This window comes from Mauremys mutica, chromosome 24 (assembly GCF_020497125.1).
Source record: "Mauremys mutica isolate MM-2020 ecotype Southern chromosome 24, ASM2049712v1, whole genome shotgun sequence".
Classification (NCBI taxonomy): Eukaryota; Metazoa; Chordata; order Testudines; family Geoemydidae; genus Mauremys; species Mauremys mutica.
This window is the reverse complement of record NC_059095.1, coordinates 17,260,496-17,281,950: the sequence shown is the minus strand read 5'-3', so window position 1 is coordinate 17,281,950 and position 21,455 is coordinate 17,260,496. Positions and strand designations below refer to the sequence as shown.

The 21,455-nt window shown below is 44.8% G+C and overlaps 1 protein-coding gene across 4 annotated transcripts in view; it reads left to right on the top strand.

Annotated features, from left to right (window-relative positions):
* Window positions 1-21,455, top strand: part of SPPL2B (signal peptide peptidase like 2B) — a 141,545-nt gene that overhangs the window by 32,725 nt on the left and 87,365 nt on the right. For all 4 annotated transcript variants that reach the window (XM_044999087.1, XM_044999086.1, XM_044999088.1 and 1 more), the window contains one exon: window positions 17,220-17,339. In XM_044999087.1, the coding sequence (XP_044855022.1) occupies window positions 17,220-17,339 (120 nt within the window). The remainder of the gene's footprint in view (window positions 1-17,219; window positions 17,340-21,455) is intronic.

The window sequence follows — 21,455 nt, the reverse complement described above, 5'->3', positions numbered from 1 at the left end:
CCGGGCCCAGAATCGCCGTTCCACACCATGAACTTGACCCATTGCCACCATGATCTCCACGGTGCGGCGTACCCTGCTTTGTGAGAGGTCTGCGCCACTCTGTGAATTCCTGTCCTCACCACGCTGCCGGAGCCTCCTCGCCCGATTTCTCAGCAGCTGACTGTGGAAGAGGTGGACGATAAGGTGCGAGGAGTTGACAACGGCCATAAGTGCAGCGATGATCGCAGCGGGCTCCATGCTCGCAGTGCTGTGGCGTCCGCGCTGTAACCGACCAGAGAAGGGCGCGAACAGATTTCCCGCCGGAGCTTTCAGGGAGGGAGGGCGTGATTGACTGTTCAATGACAACAGTTACCCAAAAGCACCCTCGACACATTTTTTCCCCCAGCAGGCATTGGGAGCTCTACCCAGCATTCCAATGGGCAGCGGGGACTGCGGGAACTGTGGGATAGCTTCCCACAGTGCACCGCTTCCAAAGTCGACGCCAGCCCCATTACTGTGGACTCAGAAATTCGAATTAGTGTATTTACTGTGGATACACAAATTCGACTTCATAAGGTCGAATCCACAAATTCGACTTAAGTAGATTCGAAATAGTCTTGTAGTGTAGACAAGGCCTAAGCATTCCAAAAAAAAAAAAAAAAAAAAGGGGGGGGGGGCAAGCTCTCTTGGTTCATATTTAAGGTTAAAGTTTTCTTTGTCTGCGGACTTATTAGTTACATTCTGTAACTATTGCTTTTAGGCCAATGCACTCCCAATTAATCTCATTGGGATGTTTTCTCTGAACCTGGCCATTTAGCAACATTGAATATGCCGTATCTGAAGTCCATCTAGTCCAGTTTTCGTGTCTCTGACAGTGACAAGCACCAGATGCTTCAGAGGAAGGTGTAAGAAATGTGGGATAATCTTCCTCCCATCTTAACTATTAGAGATCAGGATGAAACCTAGATTGGTTTAAGACCTGAAAAATAAGGATTAATATCCCTTCCAGAATTTTTGTTAGCATTACTTACGATAACTTGGGATATATTCTTGTTATCCTTAAATATCAAATCCTTTTTGGAATCTTGCTAAATTCTTGGCCTCAACAACTTCTTGTGGCAGTGAGTTTCATAGTCTAACTCTGGGCTGTGTGAAAAAAGTATTTCCTTTTATAAGTTATGAATTTGCCACCTTTTAATTTTATTGAATGTTCCCTTGTTCTTGTATTATAAGATGGGGAGAACAGAGAAGCTCCTAATGTACTTTCTCTAAGCCATTCATTATTTCATATACTTTTATTATGTCCCCTTTTATTAGTCTCCTTTCGATTCCAATCCTTTCAATCTCTCCCTCATGAGAGATTTTTCCATGCCCTTCATCACCCTTGTCTGAAACCTCTCTAATGCTACAATATTCTTTTTGAAACAGGGTGACTAGTACAGCACACAGTATTCCAGATGAGGCCATATCATTGATTTTTGTAGTGGCATTATAATCTTTTCTGTAATATTCTCTATCCCATTCCTTATCCATCTTAATAACTTGTTTGTTTGTTTTTGGACCACCGCTGCGCATTGAGCAGTGGTCTATACTGAACTGTCTACAGTGATGCTCAAGCCCCATTGCTGAGTTGATGTCATTAATTTAGAACCTGTGACCCTGGGTGCCCCTCAATGCTGACTGGCCCACCATACTATAAATCATATCAGGCGAGACACATTTGTTTTCCCCGACATACTGTTGTCATAATATGTATCTAAAAGGTGTCATGTAAAGTACTGTATGTAAACTGCTGACACACACATCCTGAAAATCATTGGGTGATGTATGTACGGTTGTGCACCAAGAATTATAGATGTGTGCTGGAGATATTCTTAAAATGTGTTGGTGAGGCAGTGCATAAAGCCAGCCTGCCCTAGACAAGGGAATGTGTATTACCTCTCTGACCAGTTTGATTACTGGCAGAGGACACTGAAAATACCTTTACATATTAAGTAAATAAAGTTATCAAGCTAATAAGCAGCAGCTTAATAAACACACCAGAGAACAGAGTCTGCATCTCAGGAATCGTTCCTGGCTCTTGAGGCAGAGACAATAGACTCTCAGTAATATAAGGGCACCAACAAGGCATTTTAGTTACCTATCACTTACAAAACAAAGGGAATGGTCTCCTTTGATTCTGTGAATGTTGGTCCCCTGGCCTGGAGGGCTGGAGATGCTGGTAGCTAGATGTGAGTAAGAAAACTGCTTAGGCACCGATTGTAACTTCCTAAGATTAAGGGTCCCAGAATATAGAAGGGGAGCACAACTGGCACTAGGATCCAGGAGGCTGTGTTCAGCTGCAGAGTCAGCGGATCCCTAGATGAGACGCAGCCGCAGCCTCCGAGCTGGGCAGCTCTGCATATGCAGAAATGAGGAGGGAGTTGGGCAGTGGCATGTAACCCCATGTGTCTATTCATGCCTCGCCTCTGTTTGGGGGGCAACCCCCCCTCAAACTGCACACATGGTTGCGCTCCTCTCCTCTTCTTCCCGCCTCCCCCCCGTGGTTTCCCTGCCATTTTCTGCAGGGAAAAGCAGGAAGGGGAGGGGGGGTCGTTTTCTGCTGTGGGTGCGCAGGATCCCCCCAGGAGTAAGTCACTGGCTTGCACGTACGCTCAGCCCTGCCCCCCCCCCCCGCGGTGATCACGCAGGCACGCATGCCCAGCCCCCATTTGACCCGCTGCCGGGGAAGAAGCGCGTGTCCCCAGGAAGATTTTTTCCCCCCCATTTTTCTGCACGGGGGGTGGGGGGGAAATGTGGGCCATATGAATTCTTTGCCCGCGCATCAGTGCAGAATCACCCTGGGGGTACACCTTGTCTCTCTGGTCAGGGTATCATCTGGTTGGATGCATTCTCCCTAGACAAGGCAGGTTTGGATGAATGCAGTATGACTTCAGGATTCCCTGAAAGGCTAAGAGAGAGAGATAGGATAGGAGGAAAGAAATAATGGGGTGGAAAAGAACACAAGGGAAGGGAATAAAATACAGACTCTTTCGTGCCTTTGTGGTATTGGTAATTAGGTGTCCCCACTGGGAGGCTGATGACTGGATGTCGTGATGATATGATGACTTTCAGCACTCACAGGTGAAAACAAAGTTCCTTAAATAAGAGCAGGGCCAGCTGGTCTTCCTGTCAGGAAGAAAGTCCTTTAGATGCATCAAAATGAGTTGCAGTGCTGGCAGGTCAGGGAATGAGCTGAGGGAAGATAATTCTTCTGCCCTCCCCCAGTCTCTTTTTAAGAACCCCAAAAAGAATAAAAGTGGGTGACATATTTTATCTTCATTATTTTGTCCACCAATTTAATCTATTTTCATAAGGCCAAGCTTGGCAAAGGTAACTTTGCTCCCCCATTTTCTTGTTTACCAAGTGTGATCTCACCACAGTCCTTGATTTGTATCATTAGGCCATTTTGTATGGACTAATACAGTTTCTCGGTCTGGTTTTCTTGTACCTGTAATAACCATTCATTGTCGTAAACAATTTGACCTATTTTTTCATGGTTATTTTAACAGCTCAAGAACTTTCACATACCTAAGCTCAGTTGTAAAAAGTAACTTTTTGTAGGTCCAATAATCACAACAATAGGTATTTCCCCAAACATCCTCTGCAGTGGAGACTGGATCAGAGAAATCATGTAGTTCTCAGCAATGTCTTAATTTCCTTCTTTGCTCCCTTTAACATCAAATCTCAAACTTAATTATCAGAATTGTTTCTTTTACTTCTGATCATTTTAGCAAAAACATCCCATCAATGTGATTCTCTCAAAATATCCCCCATGCTTCCATAGGTTCTGAAAGATCCAACAGCCCATTGCTCGTTGAAAAGATCTCCATTTTCTTCCTGACAATTTCTGTGATGCAATTATGAATTATCAATACTAAATCTGTAGCCTGTGGAAAATTTAATAAAAGCAGTATAAAACCTGATTTAATGTCAGTGAATTACAAGGGGCAATTGTTCTGACTTTATTATTTGTTTTCATACAACTTAATAGAAATCTCCCTCTTTTTTTAATGTAAATGAAGAATTTCCAGTCCTTTCCACCCCCACTGCAGATATCCTTCCTGCAGAATTTAAATCCAGCTTCATGCAAAGTACATAGAGCCGTGGCTGTAATTTCTACAGGCAGGGCCGGCTCCAGGCACCAGTGAAGGAAGCAGGTGCCTGGGGCGGCCAATGGAAAGGGGCAGTCCGTCCACTGTTGGGGCGACACGTCCTGGTCGGTGGCGGCAGCTCAGTCGGCCCGCTTCAGTCTTCTGCTGCAAATCGGCGGTGGGTCCTTCGCTTCCCGTCGTCTTCTTTGGTGGCACTTCGGCGGTAGCTCAATCGTTTTTTTTTGGTTTTTTTTTTTCCTCCGTCACTTGGGGTGGCAAAAAAGCTGGAGCCGCCCCTGTCTACAGGTAGAATGTCTGTATTAAAGATAGGTTTCAGAGTAGCAGCTGTGTTAGTCTGTATCCACAAAAAGAACAGGAGTACTTGTGGCACCTTAGAGACTGACAAATTTATTTCAGTATGAGCTTTCGTGAGCTACAGCTCACTTCTTCGGATGCACAGAATGGATTAAATGTATGAAAGATGAAAGCGACTACAGTCTGCAGAACCATTTTGTGCAAGTTAAACAAAGGCCTCTGGCTCCTAGCGAGTGGCTTGGGTGTCCTTGTTTCAATGATTGTGTCCTTTTGTTCTAAGCTAAATATTCCCCATTTCAACTAAAAGCTGCCTTCTTAAGTCAAGCCATTTAAATGAAAGTTACAATTAGAGCTGACGGATTTCAGAGTGGTAGCCGTGTTAGTCTGTATCAGCAAAAACAACAAGGAGTCCTTAAGAACATAAGAAAGGCCGTACCGGGTCAGACCAAAGGTCCATCTAGCCCAGTATCTGTCTACCGACAGTGGCCAATGCCAGGTGCCCCTGAGGGAGTGAACCTAACAGACAATGATCAAGTGATCTCTCTCCTGCCATCCATCTCCATCCTCTGACGAACAGAGGCTAGGGACACCATTCTTACCCATCCTGGCTAATAGCCATTTATGGACTTAGCCACCATGAATTTATCCAGTCCCCTTTTAAACATTGTTATAGTCCTAGCCTTCACAACCTCCTCAGGTAAGGAGTTCCACAAGTTGACTGTGCACTGCGTGAAGAAGAACTTCCTTTTATTTGTTTTAAACCTGCTGCCTATTAATTTCATTTGGTGACCCCTAGTTCTTGTATTATGGGAATAAGTAAATAACTTTTCCTTATCCACTTTCTCAACATCACTCATGATTTTATATACCTCTATCATGTCCCCCCTTAGTCTTCTCTTTTCCAAACAGAAGAGTCCTAGCCTCTTTAATCTTTCCTCATATGGGACCCTCTCTAAACCCCTAATCATTTTAGTTGCTCTTTTCTGAACCTTTTCTAGTGCTAGAATATCTTTTTTGAGGTGAGGAGACCACATCTGTACACAGTATTCGAGATGTGGGCGTACCATGGATTTATATAAGGGCAATAATATATTCTCAGTCTTATTCTCTATCCCCTTTTTAATGATTCCTAACATCCTGTTTGCTTTTTTGACCGCCTCTGCAAACTTTGCCGCCTCACTGTTTACCCCTTTCTCCAGATCATTTATGAATAAATTGTATAGGATTGGTCCTAGGACTGACCCTTGGGGAAGACCACTAGTTACCCCTCTCCATTCTGAGAATTTACCATTAATTCCTACCCTTTGTTCCCTGTCCTTTAACCAGTTCTCAATCCATGAAAGGACCTTTCCTTTTATCCCATGACAGCTTAATTTACGTAAGAGCCTTTGGTGAGGGACCTTGTCAAAGGCTTTCTGGAAATCTAAGTACACTATGTCCACCAGATCCCCCTTGTCCACATGTTTGTTGACCCTTTCAAAGAACTCTAATAGATTAGTAAGACACGATTTCCCTTTACAGAAACCATGTTGACTATTGCTCATCAGTTTGTTTTTCTATGTGTCTGACAATTTTATTCTTTACTATTGTTTCAACTAATTTGCCCGGTACCAACGTTAGACTTACCGGTCTGTAATTGCCGGGATCACCCCTAGAGCCCTTTTTAAATATTGGCGTTACATTAGCTAACTTCCAGTCATTGGGTACCGAAGCCGATTTAAAGGACAGGTTACAAACCTTAGTTAATAGTTCCGCAACTTCACATTTGAGTTCTTTCAGAACTCTTGGGTGAATGCCATCTGGTCCCGGTGACTTGTTAATGTTGAGTTTATCAATTAATTCCAAAACCTCCTCTAGTGATACTTCAATCTGTGACAGTTCCTCAGATTTGTCACCTACAAAAGCCAGCTCAGGTTTGGGAATCTCCCTAACATCCTCAGCCGTTAAGACTGAAGCAAAGAATCCATTTAGTTTCTCCACAATGACTTTATCATCTTTAAGCGCTCCTTTTGTATTTTGATCATCAAGGGGCCCCACTGGTTGTTTAGCAGGCTTCCTGCTTCTGATGTACTTAAAAAACATTTTGTTATTACCTTTGGAGTTTTTGGCTAGCCGTTCTTCAAATTCCTCTTTGGCTTTTCTTATTACACTCTTGCACTTAAGTTGGCAGTGTTTGTGCTCCTTTCTATTTGCCTCACTAGGATTTGACTTCCACTTTTTAAAGGAAGTCTTTTTATCTCTCACTGCTTCTTTTACATGGTTGTTAAGCCACGGTGGCTCTTTTTTAGTTCTTTTACTGTTTTTCTTAATTTGGGGTATACATTGAAGTTGGGCCTCTATTATGGTGTCTTTAAAAAGGGCCCACGCAACTTGCAGGGATTTCACTTTAGTCACTGTACCTTTTAACTTTTGTCTAACTAACCCCCTCATTTTTGTATAGTTCCCCCTTTTGAAATTAAAGGCCACAGTGTTGGGCAGTTGAGATGTTCTTCCCACCACAGGGATGTTGAATGCTATTGTATTATGGTCACTATTTCCAAGCGTTCCTGCTATAGTTACCTCTTGGACCAGCTCCTGCGCTCCACTCAGGATTAAATCTAGAGTCGCCTCTCCCCTTGTGGGTTCCCGTACCAGCTGCTCCATGAAGCAGTCATTTAAAGTATCGAGAAATTTTATCTCTGCATTTCATCCTGAAGTGAAATGTTCCCAGTCAATATGGGGATAATTGAAATCCCCCACTATTATTGGGTTCTTAATTTTGATAGCCTCTCTAATTTCCCTTAGCATTTCATCATCACTATTACTGTCCTGGTCAGGTGGTCAATAATAGATCCCTACTGTTATATTTTTACTAGAGCATGAAATTTCTATCCATAGAGACTCTATGGAACCTGTGGATTCGCTTAAGATTTTTACTTCATTTGAATCTACACTTTCTTTAACATATAGTGCCACTCCTCCCCCTGCACGGCCTGTTCTGTCCTTCCGATATATTTTGTACCCCGAATGATTGTGTCCCATTGATTGCTCTCAGTCCACCAGGTTTCTGTGATGCCTATTATATCTATATCCTCCTTTATCACAAGGCACTCTAGTTCACCCATCTTATTATTTAGACTTCTGGCATTTGTGTACAAGCACTTTAAAAACTTGTCCCTGTTTATTAGCCTGCCTTTTTCTGATGTGCCAGATTCTTTTTTATGTGACTGTTTATCATCTGATCCGGCCCTTACACTATACTTCTCATTCCTCTGCTCCTGACTATAACCTGGAGATTCTCTATCATCAGACTCTCCCCTAAGAGAAGTCTGTGTCCGATCCACACGCTCCTCTGCAGCAGTCGGCTTTCCCCCATCTCCTAGTTTAAAAACTGCTCTACAACCTTTTTAATGTTTAGTGCCAGCAGTCTGGTTCCACTTTGGTTTAGGTGGAGCCCATCTCTCCTGTATAGGGTCCTCCCATCCCAGAAGTTTCCCCAGTTCCTAATGAACGTGAACCCCTCCTCTCTACACCATCGTCTCATCCATGCATTGAGACTCTGAAGCTCTGCCTGCCTACCTGGCCCTGCGCGTGGAACTGGGAGCATTTCTGAAAATGCCACCATAGAGGTCCTGGATTCAGTCTCTTCCCTAGCAGCCTACATTTGGCTTCCAGGACATCTCTCCTACCCTTCCCTATGTCATTGGTACCTACATGTACCACGACCACCGGCTCCTCCCCAGCACTACACATAAGTCTATCTAGATGCCTCGAGAGATCCGCAACCTTCGCACCAGGCAGGCAAGTCACCATACGGTTCTCCCGGTCATCACAGACCCAGCTATCTACATTTCTAATAATCGAATCTCCCATTACTAACACCTGCCTTTTCCTAGAAACTGGAGTTCCCTCCCCCGGAGAGGCAACCTCAGTGCGAGAGGCAACCCCAGCACCATCTGGAAGGAGGGTCCCAACTACGGGAAGGTTTCCCTCTGCTCCCATTGACTGCTCTATTTCCCTGGGCCCTTCTTCCTCCTCAACAGCACAGGAGCTGTCTAAGCGGAGGTGGGACAATTCTACAGTGTCCCAGAAAGCCTCATCAACATACCTCTCTGCCTCTCTCAGCTCCTCCAGTTCCGCCACCCTGGCCTCCAAAGTCCGTACATGGTCTCTGAGGGCCAGGAGCTCCTTGCACTGACTGCACACATACGCCACCCGCCCACAGGGCAGGTAATCATACATGCGACAGTCAGTGCAATAAACTGGATAGCCCCCACTCTGCTGCTGGGCTTCTGCCTGCATTGTCTCCTAGTTAGTGAAAGGGTGGTTTACGGAAAGTAGTTTTGGAATGTGGTTCGGTTTATAGGTTTTAGGGGGGGCCACGGGGAAGGGGTTAAGGCTGGCGAGGGGCTCCCACTCCCTTCCCACTCCCCTTCTAAACTCCCTTGCGAAACTCCCTGTTAGCAGCCCCTGGTCGCTTGTGCGCGGCTTTATAAAGCTCTGGCCTGAGTGAATGCCCCGCCCACTGATTAAGGCTCAGCCAATTACCAGAGGCTTCGAGCTTTCAAACCTGCCTCCAACTGCCAGCCAGAGCACATGGTCCCTCAAACAACCAACCAACCAACCAAACAGACTGACAAACACAAGCTCAGCACACAGCAAGTAACCCCCAAACACAAACAAGCACACACTACAGACAGTCACTTACCCCACAGATGCTGTATTAGCTCCTCCTTCACCTGGAGAACTCCCTTGCGAAACTCCCTGTTAGCAGCCCCTGTTCGCAAAGCTAACAAAAGTCTCTAAGGTGTCTAAGGTGCCACAAGGACTCCTCATTGTTTTAATTACAGCTGAGTGAATTATTGACTTTTTTTGGTTTGTAGTTTTGAACTGACACTGGATTTTTTTTATTATTTTTTTTTTTTACCTTCTGGGGTGCAGTCCAGAAGGTAAGAAATACCTTGGGTGTCTCAGCTGCTGTGGCTTACAACCTGGACACCAACAGCCAGCAGATAAGCATGCAGTATCCTGAGTGTCTGTGTGCTATGCAGTCCTGGTTCAATTCTCTGACCCCAGCAGTCTGCTTACAACACAACTCTAGTCTCTGTCACTCAGGCCTGGTCTACACTAGGACTTTAATTCGAATTTAGCAGCGTTAATTCGAATTAACCGTGCACCCGTCCACACCAGGAAGCCATTTAATTCAACCTAGAGGGCTCTTTAGTTCGAATTCGGTACTCCACCCCGACGAGGGGAGTAGCGCTAAATTCGACATGGCTATGTCGAATTAGGCTAGGTGTGGATGCAAATCGAACTTATTAGCTCCGGGAGCTATCCCACACTGCACCACTCTGTTGACGCTCTGGACAGCAGTCCGAGCTCAGATGTTCTGATCAGCCATACAGGAAAAGCACCGGGAAAATTTGAATTCCTTTTCCTGTCTGGCCAGTTTGAATCTCATTTCCTGTGTGGATGTCGTGGCGAGCTCAGCAGCACTGGCAGCGATGCAGAGCTCTCCAGCAGAGGAGTCCATGCAATCTCAGAGTAGAAAGAGGGCGCCAACATGGACTGACCGGGAAGTCTTGGATCTGATCGCTGTGTGGGGCGATGAGTCTGTGCTTTCGGAGCTGCGCTCCAAAAAACGGAATGCAAAGACCTACGAGAAGGTCTCCAAAGCCATGGCACTCAGAGGATAAGCCGGGATGCAACGCAGTGCCGCGTGAAAATCAAGGACCTGAGACAAGGCTACCAAAAAATCAAAGCGGCAAACGGACGCTCCGGAGCCCAGCCCCAGACATGCCGCTTCTACGAGGCACTGCATGCCATTCTCGGTGGGTCTGCCACCACTGCCCCACCAGTGACCGTGGACTCTGAGGATGGGATAGTGTCGAGGGGCAGTTTCTTGGCGATGTTCGCCGATGGGGAAGATGAGGAAGGGTTTGTGGAGGACGAGGCAGGCGACAGCGGTTACAATACTGCTTTCCCCGACAGCCAGGATCTCTTCATCACCCTCACAGAGATCCCCTACCAACCCTCCCCGGCCGTTAACCCAGACTCCGAATCAGGGGAAGGATCAGTCGGTAAGTGCTATAAACATGTAAACATTTATTTTTTAACAAAACAGGAATAAAAACTATATAAAAAGAAGGTCAATGCATATAGGGATCAAACAGAAATCCTCTTGGGACAGTTCTACGAAGCTCTCTGAGAGGTACTCGAAAAGCCTCCGCAGGAGGTTCCTGGGGAGAGGTGCCTTGTTGGGTGCTCCGTGGAAGCACACTCTTCCGCGCCAGGCCATCCTGAGGTATAATGGGAGCATCGCCTCGACCAGCATGGCAGCATAGGGCCCTGGTCTGTGCAGGGATTCATGCAGCATTCGCTCTCTGTTTCTCCTGGAGACTCGCCTTAGGGTGATCTCGCTCGGCGACTGCTGCATCTAATTAGGGGAATTACTTTAATGTTACTATTGTGAATGCTTGACTTTTCCTTTGCATAACAATGACCGTCGTTTAACAGCCACGTATTGTAGGCTGCAGAGGAAAAGCATACAGGGATCTTTCCCGGGGACAGCCGCGAGGGGCTGGAACAGGGTCAGACTTTATGCTTTCCAGATTGCCTGCAGCAGGAGGGCACTGCTATCCATTAACTGTTAAGCAGCCTAAAGTTTACGGCTTACCAGGCCTGGCTGCTACACGGATTCTGCTGTCCTGCCCCGCTTGTCCGATCTCCAGTGCAAGACCCCAGGCAATGAAAGCGAATGCCGAAAATTCGAACTTGTCCTGAGAGCACATGAGATTAGGTGCCCTGTATGGTCTTGTTCACAGAAACTGAGTAGACTGTGTTCAGTGTTCGCAAACATGTATCTTTGGAAGGAAATCACTTCCTTTTTCCCATCACACAGCTGCGGCTCTTTCCCGAACTGCCCCGGCATCCCCCTCACAGAGGCTGGCGCAGATTAGGCGGCGAAAGAAAAAGACTCGGGACGAGATGTTCGCTGAACTGATGGCCTGCTCCAGAGCCGAGGCGGCCCAGCAGAGCCAGTGGAGGGAGACCCTCTCTCAGCAGCAGCGCTCACACAGCGAACGGGAGGACAGGTGGCGGCAGGAAGACCAGCAGGCGACTCAAACGCTGCTTGGACTAATGAGGGAGCAAACGGACACGCTCCGGCGCCTTGTGGATGTTCTGCAGGACCGCAGGCAGGAGCAGAGAGCCCCCCTGAACTGTATCTGCAACCGCCCTCCCCCGCCACAAAGTCCTGTCCCCCCCCCACCCAAAATCACAAGAAGGAGGGGCGCTAGGGGCCGTGAAAACTGTCACTCCACCCCAGCAGAGCGCTCATGTGCCAAACAGCTCTCATTCCCTAAAGTATGAGAATTGCTTGCCTTCCTGGCTCACCCGATCCCAAATCCCAGTTTCATCCCCCAACTGTGTAGTTGAGTATTAAAAATAGTTTGCTGTTCATTACTGTTTCCGTCATGTTTCTTTGCAGAAGACTTTGTGTGAAGGGGCGGGAGGGGTTTGTTAATTGCATAGGACAGCCACCATTAACAGGGTACAGACATGGGGGCAGGATCAACAGCAGGTCACACACAGAGTGCAGTCACTAGGCACCCAGGTCACTGTGCGAGGTGTCTGCTGCCCCAGGTCAGTCTGGGAGGTGTATGCTGCCCCAGGGTCCTAGCGGCTGACACCCACAAATGGCAAGGCAGGCTGCCCTTACCATGCCCTTCCACCCTAGCCATGAACCTCTCCGATGCCCTGAGCCCCAGCCAGAGCCATCATCCCCCCACACCTACTCACCCTTCCCACACACCCCTCACCCCTTCCTGCAAACCCACCCCTTCCTGCACACCCTCCGGTAACCGTCCTCCCCCCAGAGACCGCTGTAGGAGCAGGAGCCTGTCAGTCCTTGAGTGTAGAAGCAGTCTGTACAGCACTGCACACCGTACCCACCACAGTCTGCGTCCCTGTTGGAACCCTTGAATGAGAATTCGTTAGTAAAGAAAACTTTGTTAATTAAAAATGTTCCAATAACTTTATTTTTAAACGTCTGTTGGAAGGGGGGAAACCTGGTGAACGGGGTATGTAACCGCTGAAAAAAGTCAATAGTAACTGAAACAGGGGCAGGTTCAGCTTCTCTGTAAAGAGACTGGACAGTCATAGGTTACCCTGCTCTCCGAGGAACCTATCTTTCAAAGCCTCCCGGATGCACAGCGCTTCCCGCTGGGCTCTTCTAATCGCACGGGTGTCTGGCTGAGCGTAATCAGCAGCCATGCGATTTGCCTCAACCTCCCATCCCGCCATAAAGGTCTCCCCCTTGCTCTCACAGAGATTGTGGAGCACACAGCAAGCTGCAATAACAATGGGGATATTGGTTTCGCTGAGATCCGAGCGAGTGAGTAAGCTCCTCCATCTCTCCTTCAGACGTCCGAAAGCACACTCCACCACCATTCTGCACTTGCTCAGCCGGTAGTTGAAGAGCTCCTTGTCACTGTCCAGGGCGCCTGTATAGGACTTCATGAGCCAGGGCATTAGCGGGTAGGCTGGGTCCCCGAGGATCACTGTAGGCATCTCCACATCCCCAACACTTACTTTGTGGTCCGGGAAGAAACTACCTTCCTGCAGGCGTCTAAACAGACCAGAGTTCCTGAACACACGCGCGTCATGAACCTTGCCCGGCCACCCGACGTAGATGTTGGTAAAACGTCCCCTATGGTCCACCAGTGCTTGCAGCACCATTGAAAAGTAGCCCTTTCGGTTAATATACTGGCTGGCCTGGTGGGCCGGTCCCAGGATAGGGATGTGAGTGCCATCTATAGGCCCACCGCAGTTTGGGAATCCCATCGCGGCGAAGCCATCTATGACGACCTGGACGTTTCCCAGGGTCACCACCTTTGAGAGCAGTAGGTCAACGATTGCGTGGGCTACTTGCATCACAGCAACCCCCATGGTAGATTTGCCCACGCCAAAGTGGTTCGCTACTGACCGGTAGCTGTCTGGCGTTGCAAGTTTCCAGAGGGCTATGGCCACTCGCTTCTGCACACTCAGGGCTGCTCGCATCCGGGTGTCCTGGCGCTTCAGGGCAGGGGCCAGCAAGTCACAGAGTTCAAGGAAAGTGCCCTTACGCATCCTGAAGTTTCGCAGCCACTGTGATGGGGGGAAGGGATAGCTCAGTGGTTTGAGCATTGGCCTGCTAAACCCAGGGTTGTGAGTTCAATCCTTGAGGGGGCCATTTGGGGATTGGTCCTGCTTTGAGCAGGGGGTTGGACTAGATGATCTTCTGAGGTCCCTTCCAACCCTAATAATCTATGATTCTATGATTCATCCCAGACCTGCAGCACTATGCGGTCCCACCAGTCCGTGCTTGTTTCCCGGGCCCAGAATCGCCGTCCCATAGCATGAACGTGACCCATTGCCACCATGATCTCCGCGGCGCGGGAGCCCGTGCTTTGTGAGAGGTTTGTGCCACTCTCACACTTCATGTCCTCACCGCGCTGCCGGAGCCTCCTCGCCCCATTTCTCAGCAGCTGACTGTGGAAGAGGTGTTCGATAAGGTGCGAGGAGTTGACAACGGCCATAAGTGCAGCGATGATCGCAGCGGGCTCCATGCTCACAGTGCTGTGGCGTCCGCGCTGTCACTGACCAGAAAAGTGCGCGAACAGAGTTCCCGCCGGCGCTTTCAAGGAGAGAGGGCGGGAGTGACGGTTGAATGACGACAGTTACCCAAAACCACCCTCGACACATTTTTCCCCCAGAAGGCATTGGGGGCTCTACCCAGCATTCCAATGGGAAGCGGGGACTGCGGGAACTGTGGGATAGCTGCCCAGAATGCACCGCTTCCAATGTCGACGCTTGCCCCGTTAGTGTGGACTCACAAAGTCGAATTAGTGTCCTTAGTGTGGATACACAAATTCGAATTCATCAGGTCGAATCCACAAATTCGACCTAAGTTATATCGAACTACTCTTGTAGTGTAGACATACCCTCAGTTGCCTTATGCAGGGGTGACCTAATATTCCCAGTCCTGAATTTTCCCCCAAACCATCTGCCCTGAAGTGTCCAGCCCTCTCCTGGAACACTTCGAGAAATAATAAAGTTTGCGCCTCTAAACAGACAAAATGCTCAGCTTATAACTGCCACCCAAACACAGCACTGGCTTGGTTTAGATTAAAAGTAAAACAAGTTTATTAAGAAAAGAAAATAGGATGTCAAGTGAGTTCATGTCTAAAGGATAGAGTCAGAAATGGTTACAAGCAAATAAAAGTGAAAAATGCTTTCTAGAGACTAAATCTTAATAAAACTACAATCTTGTTTCAAAGTAAGATTCTTATCACACTACCTTTCAGCAAGGTGGCTGACCACCCCTCTCATCAGGTCTTCCACAATGTCCAAAGTAAAGTTCATTCAAGCTGTGAGGAAGGCTCAATGGAGTCTCCTGGTGAAGGAAGTTCGATACTGATTTCTTCCCTGCTGGTGTTTGCTATAATGCAAATTGATGTTTCCTACAATCTCCTTCCCCTGTCCTGATTCTGAGTGATTATCTTCTCCTTTTGATGTCTTGATGGATCTGTTTACCTTTTATGTACATTGAATTCCCATTGTCTCTTAATGTACCTTGGAAATAGCTTCAAGTAGCGAAAGCACATTCCTTTGGCTAGAGTGGATAACTTCAGCCCTGCTTGGCAGACACACTTTAAGACAATAATTCCCAATATGTTTCTAATTTTGAATTTGTCCTCCATACACACATCACACAGCAATGATCAGTATGTTATTAGCTTTCTATTGATAAATTACATGTCACCTTTAAGTAGTGTGGTGTGACGTTAGTGAATTGGAATACACTGAGCTGGTCAGGCCAGTTGAAATTCACTACCAGATACCAGTCATCCCCTCTGCCCTCTTGCATTGGGATGCTATTAGGGTCATACTCACCAAAACAAAAAAATAAAACAAAATTATTTTTCTGATAGATTCAAAGGTTTTGAAACAAAATGTCATTTGAATCAACATTTTTCAAACAGTTCCAGATTGGCTGTATAACCATTTGAACCAGATAAAAATAAAAAGTCTTTATCTTTGCAAGGCTCCCTCCTTTTTCTTTGTATTTCTAGTTGCCGCCATCTTCCTTTCTCTATCTCAATTCTTCTTTCTGCTTAGGCTACTGGTATTGAACCCATTTTTGAAGCACGTGTCACACACTGGAGTGTGCAACAGTATCCAAGGGGATTGCTGAGGTTTGAAGTGTAAGGTAGCCAATCAAGAAAGGAGAGAGGTTTTTATTTTGTACTTTTTTAATAATAATTTTAAAAAAAACCCTCTCTTTCTCATTTCTGTTACTGTGGCAGATTTGGTGAAACAGATTTTTAGGATGTTTCTTGTTTCTATACATTTGTTTTGAAAATTCCCTAATAATGGAATATTGTGGAATGTAACTTTTTTGTTAAATGTAGTGACTATATGGTACAATATTTTGTATGATCTAGCTAGATATGATGACCTGAAAGTAATTGATGTGTGAGAGAACTTACTGCATTTCTGACTTAAGAGGAGCCTTAGATAGTCTGCTAAACCACATCAGAAGCCCTTATTGAGCAGTGCAAGTGAGAGGATGGAAAGTTCCACGTCACCATAATCAAAGATATTGAAACCAAGTAACCTCTTCAGCTTTCTGCTTGATAGGTTCCTTTCCATCATAAGCAAAAAGTGGTGTGTCTACATTCTACTCTGCTCGATACGACCCAAACTTACCTTTATCTTCAGGAATACTCATTGTCCTTAAGTAAATTGCTGGGGGTAAAAGCTGAGAAACTGAGTCACAAGTCCACCCAATTTAGGCTTAATCCATTTTCTCCTTTATTTATACAATTTCAGACAGAATTATTGTCCCTTATAGTGTCTAGACATACATTTATGCCAGACAAATAATAACAGACAAGACAGACTTGGTAAATGTGCTCAATTTACCATGTTCCAGGACATCGGCAAGTTCTTCCATCTTCCATGATAGTTGTCACCATCTCTGATTCCTTGGTCTGGTCCTTCAGTCCTGTACTTCAGTTTCTGGTCCAGTGTTTCTCCGGTTTGGGCCCATGTTCACTTAGGTCTTTTATACATTTCTGCACTACAGATTACTTAATCTTTATCCAACTGGCTTTTAGCACATCAATCCTTGGATTTTAGGTAACTTGTACATTATGCATACGCAAAGTTCAGTTGCCCAACTTCTGTATTTTTCCTGCTGGTTTTGCAATTTCTCGATCGTGTTGTTTTTGTGTCAGCCATCCCTGTGTCTTCCCAGAAGGGATGTGTGTGTGGTTATTTATCATTACGTTTGTGTATCCCTTACTTACATCTTCCAACACAACATTGTGCCAGCAATATCATTTTAAGCAAATTAGCAATTCTATATAAAAGAAGAATTGGCAAAACCTGTACTTAGGCCAAGTCCTTGCTGGTATAAGTGTTACCTCATCTGTACTCAGTCACTATACATAATTTTAAATCATTAAAATGTAGTTAACAAAGCTTTTAATTTTACTGCTAATAATTCTTCATTTTATATTTTACTGTTTTACTGTTATAAATCAGTATATGTGCTACCCTTACTCTATTAGAAAGGGGAATTATGGAAAACATGATGATTCTTTAATGTCAGCATTTCTTATCTTCTTTAACCTGGGTTTTTCATTCAAAGTCTAGTTTTGTTTGTGAATTATTACAAAGCAACTTCATTAGAGAGTGTCTCAATTTTAGGGCCTTGATATTTCATTGGTTTTAATGAAACCTCAACAAAATGTTTTGTGTTTTCAGGTGTGTTGCGAGTATGGCATGGTACATGTTCTTTCAGAGAAGGGGAGCAGTAAAGGAAAGGACTACTGTATCCTCTTCAACTCTCAATGGGCCCACTTGCCGCATGACCTAGGAAAAGCTGTAAGTACCTAGAGAGGAACATAGTTCACAGACTCCCGTTTTTTAGGGAACTTGTTAAGTCTCAACTGGTTCTGGTCAGGCAAGCAATGGCTAGGATGTTTGTTTGATTTAAAAAATATTCTTTGCTTTATGTATATTTCCACAGGTAATCTCTAGCAAACCAATGATTTAGCCACCATCCACTTTTCCAAAAACAAATCATAAGTTGAAGTTAACCAGTGTACCAGTCTTGTAAAATAACCTTCCTTTGTACCACTAGAGCTCTTTAATAAAACTGAAAATGGGACTCGCCCCTGGCAAGTAAAGTGTTTAGTTCTTATATCTGCAAAGATAACCTTGTTTATGTGAATTGAATATAAACAGATACTGTATACTAATGATACTCCCTAATGATTAGACAAAGAATTCTAATGTCTCTTCAGAGTCACGTAGTTCTGCTAAGGTGCAGTAAAGTGAAAATAGATCAGTCTTGTCAGGTTTTACTGCTTTATTCAGACCTATGTGCAACTTTAGGCTGAGAATTGGGTCAGTTTCACAGTGGTCCTTGAGAAAAGCTATGAGTAATGCTTGAGATTAAAGCACAAAAATGGAGGCTGGAGGAGGAATAGATTAGTGGAAACTTCCTCCCCACCATCACAACTGCCAGGCATCTCTGGGGTGGCAGGCAGGAACTGAGAGAGGCTCTAAAATTTATTGTATACCTGCTACTCAGATGCTGTAGAATATGGAGATCCTGAGTGGGATCCAAGGACAACACCTTGGTGGGAATTGAACACCTCTTTTCCTAACAGCTTTGGGGAGAGGGGGCATGGCAAGCATTTGATTTCCCACATGATCTTTCATACTGTATTTTGGCTAGTAGGTTTAGAGAGATTGTGATTGTCATAAACAGTTAGTTAAGGGTTAAGGTCTCTTCTACCTGCAAAGAGTTAAAAAGCAGTACCTGAGGAACACCTGACCAGAGGACCAATCAGGGACAAGATAATTTCAAATCTCTGGGGAGGGAAGTTTTTTTCTGTGTTCTTTGTTTTGAGTAGAGTCTCTCTTGGGAGTTAAGGGAGTCCAGACATCTTAATCAAGTCCTCCCAGGTTTCTGCAGTATTGTTCTTCTATTCAGTCTAGTGAGTATTAGAACGGCGAACTAGTATTTTTTTCATTTATTTCTGCATTGGCAATTGTGTGTTTTGCTGAAGTAATCTCTTTATTTCTATTGCTGTACTTTGCTTTTACTGAGAAAGAAAGGGGGAGGGGGAGTTCTCTCCAGGTTTATAATTTAGACTCTGTGTATTGTTCCATCCTGGTATGACAGAGATAGTGTACTTTCTTTTTTTGTTCTTTTTAATAAATTCTTTTCTTTTCTTTGGACTTGGTTAATTCCTTCTCTTGTGGAGATTCAAGGGAAGGGGAGGGGGGAAGAGTGAGTTCCTCCTGAGGTTGATTCACAGAGTTGAATCGGTGTGTATCTCTCCAGAGTGGCTAGGAGAGAGGGAGGGGGGAAGTGGGCTGCTTCCCTGTGTGTAGAGAGTCAGGGAGATTGAATCTGTGTTCCCCAGGGAAAGTTGGGGGAACAGGCAGTGTGTCAGACACTTAGAAAACTGACTGGTGGCAGCGTATCAGATCTAAACTAGGATTTTAGTTTAGGGGACTCCATGCAGGTCCCCATCTTGTGAACCCAAAAGCTCCAATTGGGGGAGAAACCTATGACAGTGATATTAATATTTTTGTAGGGAGAAAGCACAGGGAAAAAAAGTAGGAAACAGTTTAGGAAAAGATTGGGGGATATAGGAGAATGGAGAGGGGAAGAAAGAGAAGAGGAAGCACTGAAACAATCTACATAAACTATTTGGGGAAAAGAGGATGGGAGTGGGGGGTGGGGGTGAGAAGGAAAGGGAAGGTATAACATAACCAAGAGACGTAGTGAGGTTTTTTTTTTAAAATTGATACTAAATAGTTGGTTTATATGTTACAATTAAATACAATACTTAACTGTTTTACTCTAAATTGTAGGGAGATGTGGTGGTAACAGTATTTTTCCATCTGTCTAGTAGGTTTAGCAGTTAGGCTAATAAGTGTTGGATAAATTTTTCAAGTCCTGGAAATAGATTAATTTTTTTCTTTAAACAAAGGCTGGTTCCTGGGAGTCTTAAAATATAACTAAACTAATACAGAAATGGACATCATGTCCCACACAACAGAGCAAGGTGGAAAAAGAAAATATTTTTGGTTTTGTGGCATGAAAAATACATTTGTCACTGAAATATACATTGCTGTGCTATGCTCTGGGTATAAAGGTAATAATTGGAGATACACCAATCTCCTAGAACTGGAAGGGACCTTGAAAGGTCATTGAGTCCAGCCCCCTGCCTTCACTAGCAGGACCAATTTTTGCCCCAGATCCCTAAGTGGCCCCCTCAAGGATTGAACTCACACCCTGGGTTTAGCAGGCCCAATGCACAAACCACTGAGCTATCCTTCCCCCCTATAGTTAATGTGCTTCTCCCAGTGTCTGCAGTACTCAGTGAAGGTGATAATAATGGGCAGAGTTCTGAGAGTATATCAGATTCTGTTGTTGTGTACCTTGATTAGGTATTTTTCTTTATTTTTTTAGGTATTGTGGGAAATATTCCTTTTTCAAAAATGGCACAGAGCAGCATAAATATGTGGATATCTAGGGTTGCTTGACATAATGCATAATTAGAGAATGAACCTTTCATCGTTTGGGATCTACGTCCAAATTCTCATTTTGTTCACATATGGAAATATTACTTAGCACTTGTCTGGTGCTAGATGGATTCAAAGGGTTGTACAGATGATAATACCCACACATTTCCTGTGAGTTGTGTACAGCAAATACTGTGCATCCATCGGTACAATGGGGATAACAAGTAAGTGGCAGAGTTGGAACTTGGGGGCTCCTGACTCCCAAACTTGTGCTCATTCCTTTATATCATGTTGTGCAATAAGTTTACATGCTTCTTAGTCTGCATTCATTTATATCACACCACCAGCATACAGCTATGAAGGTGGCAGGCCCAGGAAAGAAGTGGCTGCTCAGAGTTAGGATTGTAGTGGTTTGGCAAAACTGTTGTTGAAACGAATGGCAATCTGCGCTGAACAGACAGAAATGTGCAGATTTTTGCAACAAAGTTACATAAGACTGGTTACACAAAATACTGTATTTCATTAAGGCTTTAATTTTGTAATCTTTTGAATTACTCATTTTTAACCCTGGAATACTGAGAAAGCAGCTTTGAGATTTGTTTGGGGTTTTCATGTTATTGTGCAGTATGTTGCAGTGTTATTGTAATTTGATTTATTAATGTTCTGAAAATTTCTTAAAGGTAACTTCATTAGAACATACATAACATAAGAGCTGGCATAGTGGGTCAAACCATGGTCCATCTTGCCCAGTATTCAATCTCTGACAGTGGCCCATATCAGAGCTTCTGGGGGAGTGTACAGAACAGAGCAATTATGGAGTGATCCACCCCCGTCTTTCACTCCCAGCTTCTGGTATTCAAAGTTTTAGGGTTGCTCTAAGCTCAGGGTTGTGTCCCTGACCAATAGCCATTAATAGATCTATCCTCCATGAACTTACCCATTTCTTTTTTTGAACCCTGATATACTTTTGGCCATCACAACATCCCATGGCATTGAGTTCCAAAGGTTAGTTGTGTGGAAAAAGTACTTCCTTATGTTTGTATTAAATCTGCTGCCTACTAATTTCATCAAATGACCCCTGGTTTTTGTATTGTGTGAAAGGGTAAATAATACTTCTCTATTCACTTTTTCTACACCATTCATAATTTTGTAGGCCTCTATCATATCCCCCTTTAGTTGTCTCTTTTCTAAGATGACCAGCCATAATCTTTTTTTAATCTCTCCTTGTATGGAAGCTGTTCCATACTCTTGATCATCTTTTTTCCCTTCAGTGAGCCTTTTCCAGTTCTGCTTTGTCCTTTTTGAGATGGGGTGACCAGAACTGGACTCATGGGCACACCAGGGATTCATATAGCGGCATTATGATATTTTCTGTCTTATTTCCTATCGGTTTTCTAATAGTTCCTCACATACTGTTAGCCTTTTTGACTGTTGATGCTGCACACTGAACAGAAG